The following is an 18,144-nucleotide window of genomic DNA, read 5'->3' as shown; positions in this document are numbered from 1 at the left end:
AAATATGTTTCAATCACTCTACAAAGATCATGATTCAACTTTGCAGATCAAAATAAATGAAAATCTGATTTAACACAAGAGCATGTTCCAGTCTGTTAAGTCTTACAGAAAATGGAAAGAAATAGCAGAGTACACATCAAGGGACTTTGCAAGGAATGAAGTTTTGAACAATCTGGAAGTCGACCTAAAGAATGTTAGTATGCTAGAGATAACTTATGTGGAGTACACAAAGAGGGGTCTCACAATGAATCAAGCTTTATCCATATCCAGGGCCCAGTCTTACAAAGAGTTACGTTGATCCAATCAATCGTAAATCTATGGAAATCCATCAGTGCTATAGTTTTTCTACAGGAAAATTTGCAAAATGTCCTTTGAAAACAAAGGAGAACACACCAGATTGTCAAGAAATCAATGAATTCATTGATACACATTTATATCTAGAAAACCTTTTGAACAAACATGCATTTTATACGTTGACTTTGCTGGCTTTCTACAGTTGCGATTGATCGGATCAATCGCAACTCTTTGTAAGACGGGGCCCAGGGATTGTTTCACAAATAGTTGTGTGTGACTTAGAGTTGTATTTAAATTTCATTTACGTGCAGTATATAACGCATCACCGTATTGGTCAGATTATTTGCATAGGACACGCACTACCACGTATCCACCAATCAGATTGGGTATTACATAACATGTGCACGTTGGCACTTAAGCAGGACTCTTAAGTTACACTTAACTCTTTGTGTTACAGGCCCCAGGAGTCAGAGAAAAGAATAGTAACATGATAGAGATGAAAATGTGACATGAATCTAGTTGCGCCTGTCCCACAGATGAATAAGATGAAGCTGGAAATGGTAGATGGAGCTAATGCCAGGGTTATATGGTAATGTCATGGTGTACATTTGAAAAGGTACATATAAAGTGCTTTATTATTGCTATACATGTACATGTATATCTTGAATTGAAATATTGTATTATCAACTCGAAGAGATAATAAACATTAGCATAAGAGCAATATTAAGCAGGGCAGGTGAATGTGTTGGCAATTTTTTATAATGAAAAATAAAAATTGCAATATTCAAAACAATTGCAGACGCCATTCTAATGGCAATTAAGGTAGGAACCATCATCGTTCAAAGCCATCGAGAGAATTCAGTAATCGAACATAGAAAATAATTCCACACCCAATTACAATAAAGAACAAGCCTTTGAGCGACAAGGGGTACCTTCAACAATGTTAATCGTAACGGTCGCAGTGGCTGGGTTTCCGGTGGGATCCTGGAAAGTATAGGTCACAACCGTTTGTCCCACCGGGAAAAAGTCTCCAGGTTGGTTGGTACGGGTCACAAGAATGGCGGTGCCGGAGTTGTCGCTGGCGGTGGGCTCGGGGTAAAAGACATTCACCCCGGGGGTGCCAAGTTCGACCGTGCGGGTGATGACGGTACTCGGTACGGAAATGACAGGTGGCGTGGTGTCGACTAAAGAGTGGTATTAGAAAATTCATGCAACACATACAGATGAGGTGAGGAGAAGAAATTCCAAAGTTAGTGATTAGAAAATAAGGCAAAGTATAGCATTGGATAGTCACTGCACAAAGAAGGGCTGATTAATTATGCAAGCATACACTGCAAACTTGGAGATGATGTAATAGAGAGCTTCAGATTTCACAACTTCTGAGCAATGAACTTTAATCTTTTCTCCCAATAATGCAGCATTTTCCACCTTATTCATGCACAGTAAGGCTGTTTCAAAAACGAGGTTTCATGCCATGAATGAGAAATCAAATACTCCCTATTAGTACGCTGTGTTAAAACATAACCTACACATTTTATTTATGAATCGTCAACTTGAAGTTAATTCAATTAATGTTATTTTTAAGTTATCGCAGGAACATGCCGTTTTCACTCTGGAACGAGGTAACGGTGTTAAATGAAAATCTTTTTTTTTTGTTGGTCTTTGTTAACTTGTGATTGCAAATTTGTAAGTACTGATAGGTCAGGCAACCTTTGAAAATTACACCTCCATCAGTCTCCAAGCAGAGGTATAAACAAAAAGTGAAAGCTTGATTTTACGAATGATAAAGGCATGTTCCAACTGGTGAGACTTCTTTTGTCTATATTAATGAGAATTCGATACTTCTGATTTTGATTAGGGTTTAAAATTTGGTTAGCGTACAATTCATTCACAGCCAAAATGATCAACTGCACTTTACTTAAAGATTACCTTCTACAACATTGATAGTGACAGTGGCAGAGGCAGGGTTTCCGGATGGATCCTGGAAAGTGTAGGTCACAACGGTCTGACCAACAGGGAAAACGTCACCAGGTTGGTTGGTACGGGAAACGAGAATTGCCGTGCCAGAGTTGTCGGTAGCGGTAGGTTCTTGGTAAAATACGCTGACACCTGGAGTGCCAACTTCCACTTGTCGTGTGATAATGGAAGGAGTTGGCACAGTGATGACTGGTGGAGTTGTGTCAACTGAAGTGATATGAACAGAGGCATGTCAAGAGAATGATAGGATGAGAAAGAGATAATGAAATAAAAAGGCTATACAACTCAGTTTGAAGAGTATTCAGAATCGTAAGTGGTGTGGAAGGACTTGAACACTTCAAAAGATAGTTGTTGAGGGCTATGAAAATAACAATCGAAGGAAAAATGCTCAAGTCACTTAGTACAGCTTGAAACTATAAAAAGAAAATTGTAAAAGTAGTTTTAAAGGACTTAACAAATGAAAGAAGTCGAGGGATCATGATATGAGTATTAAGGAAAAAATGCTGAAGGTAGCATGCCCTATTTCAAACTAAAAGTTGAGCATGTGTAGCAGAATTGAAGATTGGGTGAAATTTGCAATATTACACATATGTGGCTATGTCTTATCTGGTGCATGTATAAGGACTTGGATATGATGATATTATAGAGACTGGAATCAAAGAAAGGTTAATTCAAAAAGAATTCTGCAAATCAGATGGCACTTGTAGGAAACGAAATGAGAACGTATGAAATTATGTACACAATAATAAAGATCAGGTATTGCGTAAAATGTATACATGTTGTTTTATGTTTGAACTTTTCAGAAACATGTAAAAGGCACAATGGTAGGAAGAAGAATACCTTCTACGACATTGATAGTGAAAGTTCCAGTTGCTGGGTTTCCAGCGGGATCCCTAAAAGTGTAGGTCACAATGGTCTGACCAACAGGGAAGACGTCGCCGGGTTGGTGGGTGCGGCTATCAAGAATGGCGGTACCAGAGTTATCAGTAGCGGTTGGCTCAGAGAAGAATACAATGATTCCAGAGGTACCGATCTCAACTTGCCGGGTGATTATACCATTGGGCACGGTAACAACGGGTGGAGTAGTGTCGACTGAAGATTTAAGGATGATGCAAGAGGTTGGGAGAGATCATGACATGGGGGGAAAAACATGCAAGCTTTATGGTGAGAACAAAAAATGGGTACGCAAGTGAATGAATACAAACAGGGACGCAACATGTAAAACGGAATGGAATGGAACACTTTACACATGCAAACATGAGATCATGAAGTGTACAGAATAGAAGTGTCTACATGTACATCATAAGCGTAATTTATACAGGAGATCTAGTTGAACCGATGGTTGTAAAGGCCACCTTGGCGAAATCCGGGCCATTAGGTCCACCTCCCCCTGATCGTTCCCTCTCTCTTTAAGAGATGGAATCAACATAACTCAAACACATCAAATGCAAGTTTTATTTCCAACCAATTAGATAGAAGAGTGCTTTTGGGACATAACTTTGACTCTTTTTTTTTTGTAGAAGCAGGAAAAAAGTTTTACCTTCCACCACATTGACTGTAAAAGTGCCAGTGCCGAAATTCCCGGACGGATCCTGGAAAATGTACGTTACAACCGTTTGACCAACAGGAAAGAAATCCCCTGGTTGGGCAGACCGGCTGAACAGTACGGCGGTGCCGGAGTTATCGGTGGCCGTCGGCTCGGTGTAAAATACGTTCACGCCTCCGAGCCCAATCTCAACTTGCTGGGTGATGATACCACTGGATACGGTGACAACGGGGTCAATGCTATCAGCTATACAAGGGATTGTGGGTAAGGTGAAGTGTCAATTGGTAGGGCAACACCGGTGTATGGAAAGGACAGAGGATTGTGGGTAGGGAAAGACAAGTGCATTGTTGGTACAGACAAAGGTGAACATGGGCAGGGAATGAAGTGAATCGTGTGTAGGGAAAGTAGTGGATTGTGGGTATGGCAAATAAAGGATCGAGGGTAGTGAAACAAGGTGCATTGTGGGTACCAAAAAACAGATAGCGGGTAGGGCATAACAGATTGTGGGTAAGAAAAAGGAGATTGTGTTTATGTTTGTATGTGGATAGTGGGTAAATAAGGTAAACAGGGGAAGGGGAAAAGGATACAGGAGGAAGATGAAATGTAGGAAAGACAAAAAAAAGGAATGAAAAATGCAAACACATATAGATTAAGGACAATGCTAAAAAAATCATCTATATAGAACACTCAAATGGACAAAGAATATATACTACCAAGAGGTAAATCATATGGCTAAACAGAGGAACAGTATAAATGTTCATGCAGGGAGGAGCTTTCACCAAAAATATCCGATTCAAAGCATTTATGTTGACGATGAAAGATTGCACAGTAATTATAAAATGTACTTGGAGAATTATAGAAATGTTGATGTTCACCTGGACACAAGGTAGAGAAATACCAAATAGCAAGGCTGTAAAACACTGCAAAATATTGAGTTTAGAGTATTTTTGTTACAAAATATAGCACGCTTTGCCTGCCACTGCAACAGAGCAGAAAGGATAATTATTGTTAGGAATAGATGCAACTACTTGCACGCATGATCGGATAGGCCTGGGCGATGTACAACACAGCAAGAAAAGATAGGTTAGAGGAAACATCAGGTTACCAATAACATACTATATTTGTTCATTGCAGGAAAATATGAACTAAAGGCCTAAAGCCATATCAAAGGCAAGAGTCTAATATAATGTTAGTATCAAGAGATAGGATAATCCAAGAAAAGAGTAAGAAAGCACAATTTTGTACATACAATTACATATAATTGTAGAAATTGTTGGACAATTGACAAAAAAGGACGTCGTTGACACACGGTACAATTTACTCCACACTTCTTACTTGCTGTGACAGTAATGGTAAATGCACACTGCCCGATGTTTCCAAACTCGTCAGTGGCAGTGTAGACGACCGTTGTGGTAGTCCCTGTGATGAAGCTCTGTCCGGGGTTGTGGCTGGAGACCGTGGTGACAGCGCTTGCATCTATGGCCGTGGGAACGGTCCAGGTCACAGTGGTGCTCGGGGTTCCGATCTCGACATTCACATTAATGTTCTCGGGGCAGTTGGCGAAAACGGGTGGGGTGGTATCGACTGCATAGTATGGATAGTTTTACGAACCCTTTACCACAGTATGCTGACTATGTCAACAATGAAACTGAAAATTCTACACAAAAAAGAGGTTTCCTTTAAATCAAAGTTGCGTAACTATTCATAACGTTCTCATAGGCAGACATGATGGAGGACAAACAAAAACCTGTCCCTCAAACTGGGATAGATCATTTTTATGGTCAAATGCATAGGTTTCCCATTGCTATATCCTCCATCGTGACGTCACCCGAGAACCCTCTAAAAATGGTCTTGAGCAAAAAAATATCTGTATTCTTTTTTTAGTTTATTCCCCTTTTGACTAACCTTTGGATAAAATGAAACTGATCTGTCCGTCAAGCGTGAGTGAGCATATTTCGAAGGCATATTGATACACTTCAAGATGAAAACAATCATTTAAAAATTCACTGAGTCAAATTCTCTGATGAATGCTGAAGTGCCGTTTTTTATCATCTATCCATTAGGCCTAGTCACACACGTAGTTTTCAGGGGTTTTAAGGAGAAATTTTCAGTTTTGTCCAAATCAATGAAAAAAACCCAAAAAATTTGCAAACACAAATGCTCTAAATTGTTATTTAAATAAATCATAGTATGAATATAATGATTGAGTGAGCACAAATGCTAAAATGTGGTCTTGATAAAACAAAAAAAATTACTCCTGGTCTGTGAATGTGTATCTAGTTGACAAATTGATTTTATTTTTTCTGCTGGAAAACTTTTACTTAAAGTCAAATCAGTCAGAACTTTTGTCATTTTTTTAATTCTATAGCTTGGGAACCTCTTTTTTGTGTATTTTTTTTCACCTGACCATAGTAACAGCCAAAGAACCATAAACATATTACTATCTAAAGAGGTTGAGTATATGTTCTTATAGGAAACCTCAACCCGATAAAGTTGATTATAATAAAAGCATAAAAGTTAGAGAAAAATAATGGTGAAGGTTCAATGAGAATCCAAAGACTATAAAGAGAATGATAAACTCTATGTATTTTGAAAGTTTTGTTAATTTATGACATCACAGAGGGGTACATGTAGCTCCTTTGTGACATGACGTAAATTTCCAAAATGTCATGTCAAAAAATAGAAATAATACCAAAATGCTTATATAGCGCATATCACTGCCAAATCCGTCCCTATGTACTTAATTGCCCTGGCTTTAGCCCCGCAGCCTTTTACAGTACATAAAAAATGTACATTGTAGTCTATGGAATGTATATTTCATGATATATTGGGAAAGTTGCTCTCATATGACATCATACAGTAACAACTTAAAGGTTTCATAACTTTTTCTTTTTTGACAGATTTTAAGGGAACTTTCACCGATATTTTCTCTTATTTTTCTGCTTTCACGAAAACAAACTTATCGTCTGGGTGAACACCCCCTTTATCGATACAGCGGAAAAGAGCTCAAGTCACTGATCTTTGAAAGTTCTTCGTTAGTACCAAAAATTGAATATTAAAGCTTAGAGCTCATCTGTGGGTGCAATTCCTACCACAGTAGCACAATCAGAGCTGCCAATTTAGTGCAATCAACAAGAATCTGAAAGAATAAAGGAATTTTCCAACACAAACCTTAAAACCTGGGGTGTTTCACAAAGATTTAAGTATGACTTAGAGCTGCACTTAAATACAGATATGCGTGCGGTATGAAAGCCTTGACCGCATTGGCAAGATCGTATCATGAGGACGGGCACTATTGCGTATCTATCAATGAGATTGCGCGTTACATATCATGTACGCGTTGGCATTTAAGTGCGACTCAAGTCAGGCTTAAATCTTTGTGAAACGCTCCACAGACCTGTTAACCTCTGTGAATGAGAAACTGTACATGTACTCAGTGATCCTCAAAACTTTTATTTTGAAATATTCACCCACAAATGCCCTGGGTCGAGTTACCTGAAATGACATTCATCTAATTGCCGTTACATTGTAAGTTGTATGAAAGAGACATACCGAGACGATTTTTCTCAATAAAACACAGGGTTCTTCATATTGTAAGATATGAAGACAAAACCTAATGCAGAAATATGTGGTTGCAAAAATGTAATGCTTGGCAGCTCTGTTTGAGCAATGTGCAAGTGTTGGTTGTTGCTCTGTCATCGAACTGAGAGCAATTCCTTCAATGACTGATCTGGGGCCCCATTTCATAAAACTTGTTTTGATAAAAAATTGCAAGAATAGTTAAAAGCTATAAAAATCATTCAATGTGATTGGCTGATATTAAACTTGTTAAAGAAATTGTGCTCTAGTTATAATAGCAAGTATTGATGAAACGGGGCCCCTGAAGTAAACAAATGAGAAGTAACCCAAGATTTTCGAAGCATGTGGGAGTGCTTAAGGACACCATTGGAAGAAAAATTGTTTCCACAAAATCAATTAGCAGGGATAGGACTAGGAAATAGGTGCATGTAGGCCAATTGAGACCAGAATCGGAAAGAGCAAGTGAACTCACCACAAAGAGAGCATTAATCATTCAAAATAGTTGGAAACTTCAGAAAAGTATTAGCGTCAATGTTTCTACATGTTATCAAGGTTTCTACTACGGAAAAGACCTTGAATAAACCTCAAAAGAAGCACCTTGTCTAAAGGGAAAACCAAAGTGACAACAAGAAGCAAGGGCCCATCTCATAAAGAATTACAAATGAAGTACATTTACAATCACTGTAAACCATGGATATCTTGACTATGATTGGCTGCTGATCCCTGTTACCATGGTAGTTGCCATCATCGCAAAGTTACAATGGTTGTAATGCAATATGAAATGGACCCCAGGAAAAGAATACTACTTGAAATATAAATAGTATTGGGGGAGGGGAACATTTCTGGGGTATTTTGGGGGGCTCAAAAGACAAAATTTGCCAGAATGTAATTGGACTGGGAATTTCTGTTCCCTAACTATAAGTACATCCATGGGGCTCTTTACATTTCACATTGAACCCTATGGTAATTTCAGGGGGTCTTTGTTTATCAATTTTTCCAGGTTTTGGGGGGCTAAAGAGCATTTGGGGCAACTTCCCCCAAGCTCCATGTACCGTTCCCCCTGGGGCCCTGTTTTCATAAGAACTTGTTATAATAACAAATTTTGCAATAAGGGTTAAAAGCTACCGAAATCCTGCAATCTGATTGGCTGATAATAAATTTGTAATAGAAATGTAGCATTTGTTATTATTATTACAAGTCCCCATGACACAGGACCCCGGTGATTAGGATGGACATCTTACCAACAGCAGACCAGGAGATCTCAAAGCCATTCCTCTGAATGTTTTTATCAGTTCCAAAGTACATCCAGAACACATCGCCAGCGATGGTGAAATCATCGGGCTTGGTTGAACCCTCGAAGAAGTAGAGATCGGGAAGAACTGTTTCAGCGTTTATCTGGGTGTCCTCGTACATCAATCCTGCATGAAAGAAAATACGGGTGCCATATGAAAACGGGATTTGTGACAAATAATAATAATAAACAGTTCTTGTATACGCATATATCACAGTTATGAATAATGTCTCTATGCCCTTCCAAACGACTTGGATATTATTACCCCAGCTGTAGGTTGGCAGCCGTAATTACTAGGATTACAGCTCACACGCATTTCAAGGAATAAATTCCAGCCAGGTACCCATTCACCTCACCTGGGTTGAGTGCAGCACAATGCGGATCAATTTCTTGCCAAAGGAAATTACGCCGTGGCTGGGATTCGAACCCACGACCCTCTGTTTCAAAGTCCACAGGCTAATCCACTGGGCCAGAACGCCCCACACAAGAATAGGAAATAGGAGCAATTAGTTGTGGCAACAACTTTTGAAATGATTTCGAACAGAATCAAAGGTAATGAGCATCCAAGCGTGTGTAGGCCTACGTATAAATTTTAAAAATGTGTGCAAACAGGGAATAATTTTCCTGGTATCGCATCGCAATTGCTCCACATTTTGTAAAGACTGCTATGCATAAAGTCTTTTGTATAGCATATTTTTACATATGACTGTACACTACTTAGTTGCGAGCTTTTCTCTTATGACCAAAAATGCGATTCAAATTTGTAAAGCAAAATTATCATGGCAGAAAATGTGTAATTGTGGGCAATATTCAGTTTTTGAGGACATTGAATTTCTTATGTTTGTTAATAGTCCCATCAGTCTCCAGCCAAAGAATCAAGGGCCCATGCACCTGTCACCCGTCAAAAAACTACCATAATGACTCAGCCCTTATTGGGACAGTTCACGGTCCTATGTACGCTTTCACAAAGGCTACTTACCGGCACCGACGTAGAGTTCATCCTTGAATTCCTCAATGTCGAATAGGTCACTGAAGGAGAATGTAACGCTGGTGGCGCCAGGGACGTACAGAAGGTATAGGGCCCTGTACCTGTTGTTGTAGAGGCCAGGGTAATTGATGGAGCTGAAGCTCCCAGTTCTACAGGAATCTCCATAACACGTAAACACTTCCTGGTTGTCTGTTCATCAAAAAAATAATATGACCGATTGTTAGGTTTTTAACAATACTACAATGCATGTATGGCATACAAGTGTCAAATAGTTGACAAGATGTACATATGTACGCTGTAGAGGGTTCCAACTATTCACAAGCAGCCATATTGGATGACATACTTGCATCGAGTCCCTGATAAATTGTATTTTTTTATGGTCTTATCATGCACAGGTTTCCTATTATTATATCCTTCTGAATGGCTCTTTGTGACATCTATACTGTTTAAAAATTCCAGCTTAAAAAAAGAAATTATCACAACATTATTTACATATACATAATAAAACTGACCAATAATCTAATATACACTATATTCGCTCCTCCATCTAAACAACTCCTTAATATAATGAATGTAACTTTACAGCGCTTAATACAATGTTTCTCAATAGCTGGAAACTATTATCCAGTCTTTAAGACATGGATAGAAATTATTCCATAAATCACTTATAAAAGAACTGTTTGAATGCTGATACAAACATGAACTTTGTGTTGGTCTACAAGAAATCAAGCTTTACTTCTAGGTTAATTCTTCTTCTGTGTCCCGTAACGCTAAGGCTAACAATTACTCGTAAACTTGATTTTCACAATCGGTTGTACATCGTAGTCAATGAAATCGATCATAGAAAATGTTCTGCGATCATTGCTATGTTTTGTGTTACAAGATCTTCAAAGGGTTCTGCAGCCTTTCTTGAAGATATCAAAAAATGACTGCACAAATTATGATTTATGAGTCCATGTAGAAACTGAGGAGTAGCCTATTATCCAAATGGTTTGCAGGGTATTCTGAAAACTGTCCAGTGAAGCTCTATTGATGACATGCTTTGGGAAATTAATCTAATTCAGGAGTAAACATATTCTATGACTTTCTTACTAGTTGGGGCAATCATTTCCCATTATTTTTTTCTTTCCACTTCAAGCTTTCCAACATGTCAATTTTCAACTGATCCTCGACTTGTCAATTTGCCGACACTCCAGAGCACCAAAACACAAAGCTCAAGGGTCATTTTTCAGTGATCAATTGAGGGGCTAATTTTTACTGTCAAAATCAATGCAATCAGTCTGATGTTGCTTTCACATCAAGGTACAGTGGTCGCACCGACCGTACCAAGCAACCGTACCTTGATGTGAGAGCAGTATAAAAAATGTGCCCCATGGTCATTCAAAAGGGATTATGTCACCAGGCCCTAGAGGTGTGACAAGGCACAATGCTTTGGGGCAGGTCTCTGCTGTCTGAAAAACCAAATGTAATAGGCCTCTTTCAGTCTATACACACCATGCTTCCCTAAAAGGTTTCTCATTGAAATTTCTCACAATAAAAAACACAAAAGCAAGCATTTAAAGACTTTTTAAATTAACTGATAAGATGACTCACAAAACACTCACAGGGTCCACAGAGCAAATCTTTGATGTTTTAGATGCTGGCTTAGAAAATTCAATAATTTCTCTAGCAAACCTTAAAAACTAGGAAATTCATTCAACAAGTTAGAACTCAGTATGGGGAAAGGAGGATTTCATGACGCAAATTCTGATGACTTTTCCATGGACAGCTGTGATAAGCTATAACAATGCCTTCAATTTCATAATGCTCTTCTGCTTTATTTTCAGCATTTTCACAGCATTTTAAAATCCTCACATCTGGGGCCTGTTACATAAAAGTTAATATTTGCGACCTTACATGTACCACTCCAAAACTACCAATATGGCAAAGTTACCATAATCAATTTGGCCCGAATTCACAAAGGTGGTTTTGAAAACCCACAGTTGAGTCCATGGTTTATGCAGATTTCATGTATAAATTACACTTAATTTAGCACGTATCGGGCGCGTGTATAAAACATGTCCAATTCTGAAACGCGCTTTTGTCACAGTGCGCCAGATTGACGCCTGTTACCATGGTTCGATAGATATTTTTTTCATGAGTCCACTGTTTGAAGAGTGGACTAATGAATAAAAACAGTGGACTCATGAATAAAATAGCGTTGATAACCACGGCAACAGGCGTCAATTTGGCGCACTGTGATAAGAACGCGCATCAGGATTGGACATTTTTCATACACGCGCCCGATACGCACTGAATTAAGCATAATTTATACAGGAAATCTGCCTAAAAAATGGACTCAACCGTGGGTTTTCAAAACCACCTTTGTGAATTCGGGCCTATAACTTTTATGCAACAGGGCTATGTTTGGTTGAAATTAATTCTTTTTAAATCTATTGATAAGATGACCCACAAAACACTCGAGGGAACCATAATGCAATGGTTTGTGATCACTAGCGATTGATGGCATTGGTCAGTTGCGATGTCCGTCGCAAGCTCATATATCCACTTTTGAACCAATCAAATTTGCCGTTTTAAAATTTGCAATTGATCATAAACATTTGTTGCTACGGGGCCCATGGGCCAATAACACAAAGCTTAGCCATGATCGTAGAACATTTTTCTACGATTGATTCCATTGACTACAATGTGCAACCAATCGTGGAAATCAAGCGTACGATTAGTCGCTAACCTGTTACGGGACCCAGGTTTCACTGTATTATGTACTTACCCGCAAACTGATCACATTCAACGCCTTGCGTAAAAGGCACGTTACATTCACAGACATACGGTAACTCCCCAGCCACATTTCTGTCGTAGCAGTTGAGACCGGCTGAACATTGATTCACGGCACATTCTGCAAGGGAAACGGGGCGAAAGATAAATGATTGTTAATAATACATTTATGTAGGTTATTAATAGGGCTTTCAACTTTGGAAAACTGTTCAAATTAGTGCTGTCCTGTTCATCTGTATGGTAGGGGGTCCTAAAGCTACGCACTACTCATCGCGCATGCAGCCAATGCGCACTCTGTGTGTGGAATTGTGACTGCAGAGTGAAGAACGATTCCTATTCAATCATTTAGAATTTTGGAGTTCGCTTTATTTTCATATTATCCTATAATAATATGAACATATTTAAGAAATTGAGGCACAGGAAATACTATTTTTCTGCATGATAAATCAAGTGCGTATCGTTAGGATCCCTTCTACATCGGGCGGCAAAATCAAGATGTGTTCGGAAATTTTATATAAGTGAGTTTTGTGATATTTTCTTCTTGGTTTATGATTTTTAGAATGTTTGCCAAAAATTAATGAAAGATAATTAGTTCAAACATTAAAATTGGCATAGTTTTATATTGTTTGTGAACAAATTGCATAGCTTTAGCCCCCCCCCCATCATACACTATGAAAGTCAATGCTATTCCCAATTTTTCCAATTCTCTATTGAGGAAATAGATTCATCCCTATCAAAAAAGTCTTAGATCTTGTCCCCTCCCATCCCCTTAATGTGTAAGTTAGGCCCTAGACCTGCTGTACTTCCATTGAATTATTGATATAGATCTAGCCTAGGCCTAGCTCTAGTTTGTCTTTTCTATTCCCCTTAAAAATCAAAATGGATTTGAGCTGGTCAGTTGCTGAACTGGGGCTCTGCTGATTTGCTTGAGCACTAGGTTTAATAGAAAAATGTTGATATTTCTGAAAATGGTCTAGATAATTTGGCATTTCCCATATTGTCGAGGTGATTATCAAGACAAAGTCAAACTCGATCAAACTCAAAGCTACAACTTACAAGTATACAACCGATTTTTAATAAGTTCAGTCATTCTGACTTTTCTACTTCCAACGTCTGGTAGCACCATAAATCGAACATTCACACAGACAAAAGTCCAGATAGATGCATCACCCTCTCTGGCTCTCTGCATGCACCCATTACCAGACTCATTCATCACAAGTCACAGCCATGCACATGCAGCACAGTCACACTCATACATACATGCGGGCCGGAGCTAGCCCAGGACTCGTCCGTGTAATACTAGTCACTTAAACATATACTCTCCAAAATGCGGTAGAATGTGGTCGCAATAGCACTCCAAATAAAAGGATAAAAACAAATGATGCACTTACCTCAATTACTATCGATGAAGGTCTATCGTGACACACTAATCCTGACATCGAGGCACAAACTGGACCATCAAAAAAAGGAAGTTAGACGTCTATGTCGCGTTCGTTTGGTATCGATCGGCCATTTTGTTCTCAACTTTGACAGAACAAACGAGACAGAACTTTTCCTTTGAGGGTCCAGTTTGTGCCTTAATGTCAGGATTATTTAAGTGTGTCAGGATTACTTAAGTGTGTCACGAAAGACCTTCATTCATTATAATCAAGGTAAGTGCATAATTATTTTTTCCCCCTTTATTTGGAATGCTATTGTGCCCACATTACCCATTTTGGAGACTATATGTTTGACTAGTATTACACGGACGAGTCTTGGCCCTGAGCTCTGCATCTGGCCCGACCGGATGCGGAGCTCAGTCACACACGTGCACACTGTGACACACATGCATTGCACAGTCAGACTCAGAGTCAGACCTAGACCAAAAGCTTCGGTCTCTGTTGTTGGTTGTTCAGCTGAACTCCGTTGGAATTGGCTTCACTCACCAAATACAGAGACCAAAGTTCTAGCGCGATCTGTACAGGGGACTCAATGGCCATGTCTTAAGATCGGATAAAACAGGGAAGTGAATTTGCGCGAAAGCCGCGGTAAGTCACTGTTTTTGTTCCTTTCAACTTCATTTTTCTCTGTATTTTGGTAATTAATGCCAAGAGGGAATATAAATTTGCATTTTGGTCGCGTTAATTTTCAAAATTTTTATTCATTAAAGACAAAAATTGAAGAGCCCAGACGGGGGGATTTTGCATTGTAAGTCCCCTAATGGTGGCCAGCTGTACGTCACTAGTCAGACCCGTCCAAGTCCAAGACAAGTCCAAGATGGTTTAGCCAATCAAGATTAAGATTTCTTTCTTTTTCATTAATAACCAGGGGCGGTATTCTGAACATTGTCTTTTCTCCATATTTTATCTTATCTCAGAGATATGACAAAATCGGTATTCTGGTGGATGTCATAACTTTTGTCACAAAAATTGTCATAAATTTTGTCTCTTCTCTTTAGCGCGCAGCAAAAATACGCGGCTTTAAATGTGCGTAATCCTTTTATACAAGCAAAAGATATGACAAAAGTTATGACAGGGGTGTAGGGTGTAGCAGTCATAAATTTTGTCATATCTTTTAGTACCAAATATTCCGATACCCTGCCAACTGAATGTCAAGCAAATAATTATATTATTTAGATTAGATTGTGGTATTAGTTTCACTCATCTTCCATGACAATTTTCAAAATTATTTTTTCATGCTACAATTAGTTAGGCCTTACATATTTATTCCTCCTTTTTTTCTCTGTTTTCTTTACTTTTCTAATTCTCCTCTAAAATTCTTCACAGCTCCCTGTCTCTCTTTGTAATTAAGCGCATCAAAATACGCGTAGTTGCGCGATGCCAGCAACTGTTTTGGGGATACGCCCTACCGGCCACGGGGCTTTCCTATTGGCTAGAAGGGCTCCAACTGTGAACTAACGATGATTTTGATTGGTTTTCTTCCGAAAAGATGGGTGGAAACTTTGAGAGATATGACAGGGAAAAGACAATGTTCAGAATACCGATTTGTGACAATCATAGCGGTGTCACATCTCGAAGAGAAATGACAAAAGTTATGACAGAGTTACAGAATACCACCCCAGGATCAATGAAATTATTCCTCAGAAGTCAGAACAGAAGGATATTACTAAGACCACACTAAAAATAGCAGTAGATCTACAGCAATATACATGAAATAGCAGTCATGTTATGAGTTTGACACCTTATTTGAACACACATAACAATCAATTAATGGGACCACAGTTATGAATTAATATGCCAATTAATATAAAGTAAAAGCAACACTTGCTCTTCGATCATGTATCTGAACAATGCATTATTCTGAAACTTGTCGCATATGAATACAATCCTGAGCATCACATTATACTTAAAATATTGAATTTGGGTGGAATTAAACGGAAAAACCCATACAATACCAAATGATTTTTGAACGAACCGCCAGCCACTTTCAGTCGATCACAGTATTTGTGCACTATCGAATAGTATCGATATCAAATTCGATCGAATTTAAGAAATCTTTTTAAAAAAATCATATTTCTGCACGATAGGGAAATGTTTCTTACAGTAACATTTTTTAACGAACGTAGTATTAATAAGAAATGAAGATTAAAATAAGCTCTAAAATTCTGAAATCTTATTGACATCAATTGATAACTTTTTTTTATAAAATATGTTTATTTTCCTTTTTATGCCGCTCAAATAGCATAATATATGGCATCGAAAAAAGTATGATATTCCACATTTTTATTCTATCACAATAAACGTTGCAGATCTATATTATATTGTTGACATGATCAAAATGTTATATTTTCCAACGTAATCTTTTTGTCTTTTACCCCTTAATTGCCAAATTTCAAATAGACGGGTTGACTTTCCTTTTATTCAATGGTTATTCGTTATAACTTCATATTGATGTTCCGCTTAACCTCCTCAGCCTTTCAAATCTTAACTTACAAGGAATAGTACATCACATATAAACAAAACATTTGGTAATTGGAGCTAACATAATAGCAAGATGCTAATCGAGGTTAGCCCCAAATAATGTCATCATAAATTAAACAATAATATTGTACATCAACCAGGCGCGTACGCAGGATTTTTGAAAGGGGGGGGGTTTGAGCTGATTTTTTTAATCTCCCGCCCAGTCTCTAAAAAGTGATGAGCGGGGGGGAGCGGTGATGATTTTTTTTTCTTTTTTTTTTCAGCGCTGCAAATAAGACAATAACATTTAAGTGGGGATGGGGTATGTAACAGTGCGGTCATGACCCGCGAGCGAGCAGAAATGTTCTCGTTTTTGCGTTGAAAACATAATCTTTTTGTCAATAGTTTGTTGGTATCATTGTCGATGTTACATGTCCTTCGGATCGTAGCACTCATGATATGGCCTTGATCAGAACACTAGAAACTTGAGAAATGTCATGAATAATTACGAGCGTGCGGAGCGAGCGAGCCGAAATATTTGCGTTTTTCCGTCAAAACATACAATTCTTCTCAATAGCTTGTTGGTAATGATCAGTGGCGTACCGTGGGTCACGGCATGGGGGGGCACCAGCAAAAATTTTGAGTCACCAAGTGAGCGCGCGAAGCGCGCTCAGCTGCTAATTATGCTGACCTAATAGAAATATTTTAAGGACAGTGTCATTAAACGGATATGTATGTCACTGATCACATAATGCGAGCGCGAAGCGCGAGCTGAAAATTTTTTATATTCAGACCTAAAAGGGGAAATTAAAAGCAAATTTTTGTAATCATGATATGTACCTGTTTCGCTAAACAAACAATGCGAGCGCGAAGCGCTAGCTGAAATTTTTGTATATATTGATCCCAATCAGACATTTTAAGGACTATATTTTAGGAATCTATTAAGAGTATATATATCTCACCATAGTATTCTAATGCGAGTGCCAAGCGCTTGCTGATTTTGTTAGAATTATATGCATCCAAACACATAAAGCAATTGTCATTGTAATCATGATTAAAATGCGCATCTCACTAATCAAATATTGCACGCGCAAAGCGCGAGCTAAAAATTTAGGAATTTCAGACCTGAAGAGGGACATTTTAAGGCTTTTTTGTAGGAATTCACGACGACCCTACGTATTTCATTAACCAAATGAAGCGAGCGCGAAGCGCGAGCTGAAATTTTTGTATATATATTGACCCCAAACGTGGATATTTTAAGGACTATTTTTAAAAGAATCCATTAAGAGTACACATATCTCACCATAGCTATCTAATGCGAGTGCCAAGCGCATGCTGAGTTTGTTAGAATTACACCTAAAGACATACTTTTTGTAGTCAATGTAGTCATGATTATCATACGCATCTCACTAGTCAAATATTGCGAGCGCGAGCTGAAAAATTTGGAAATTCACACCTGAAGAGGGGCATTCTAAGGCTTGTTTGTAGGAATTCACGTAGACCACTAACTAAATGATGCGAGCGCAAGCTGAAATCTTCGATATTCAGATTAAAAAAATTGACATTTTAAGGACTGATTTTAGGAAATCATGAAGAGCAGACATATTATCTCACTAATCCACTAATGCGAACGTAAGCACGGACGGGAAATGTTTTATATTAAAATGATATGTCACTACATAAAACAATAACAATTCGAAGTGCGAGGAGATATATTTGGTGTATATTGACTTGAACACGGGAGGTTTTAGTACAACAGGATTATATATCTCGTTAAACAGACAATGCGAGTATC

General features: G+C 38.4%; 1 protein-coding gene across 50 annotated transcripts in view; it reads right to left on the bottom strand.

Moving 5' to 3' along the window:
* The window catches only part of LOC121422072 (mucin-17-like), a 96,350-nt gene that overhangs the window by 68,267 nt on the left and 9,939 nt on the right, over positions 1 to 18,144 (bottom strand). For 45 of the 50 annotated variants that reach the window (XR_005971073.1, XR_005971082.1, XR_005971075.1 and 42 more), the window contains exons 2-9: positions 12,446 to 12,571; positions 9,667 to 9,864; positions 8,638 to 8,814; positions 5,153 to 5,401; positions 3,812 to 4,063; positions 3,112 to 3,363; positions 2,224 to 2,478; positions 1,227 to 1,478 (exon numbers count right to left, since the gene is read on the bottom strand). Coding sequence is in view for 1 of the 50 variants with exons in the window: in XM_041616880.1 (XP_041472814.1) it covers positions 1,227 to 1,478; positions 2,224 to 2,478; positions 3,112 to 3,363; positions 3,812 to 4,063; positions 5,153 to 5,401; positions 8,638 to 8,814; positions 9,667 to 9,864; positions 12,446 to 12,571 (1,761 nt within the window). In the remaining 49 variants the exon portion in view is untranslated. The remainder of the gene's footprint in view (positions 1 to 1,226; positions 1,479 to 2,223; positions 2,479 to 3,111; positions 3,364 to 3,811; positions 4,064 to 5,152; positions 5,402 to 8,637; positions 8,815 to 9,666; positions 9,865 to 12,445; positions 12,572 to 18,144) is intronic. The other 5 variants (XR_005971064.1, XR_005971084.1, XR_005971095.1 and 2 more) reach the window with 3 other exon arrangements.

Source organism: Lytechinus variegatus, chromosome 9 (assembly GCF_018143015.1).
Source record: "Lytechinus variegatus isolate NC3 chromosome 9, Lvar_3.0, whole genome shotgun sequence".
In the NCBI taxonomy this organism is placed as follows: domain Eukaryota; kingdom Metazoa; phylum Echinodermata; class Echinoidea; order Temnopleuroida; family Toxopneustidae; genus Lytechinus; species Lytechinus variegatus.
Note: the sequence above shows the minus strand (reverse complement) of the source record. Positions and strands in the feature narration are given on the sequence as shown.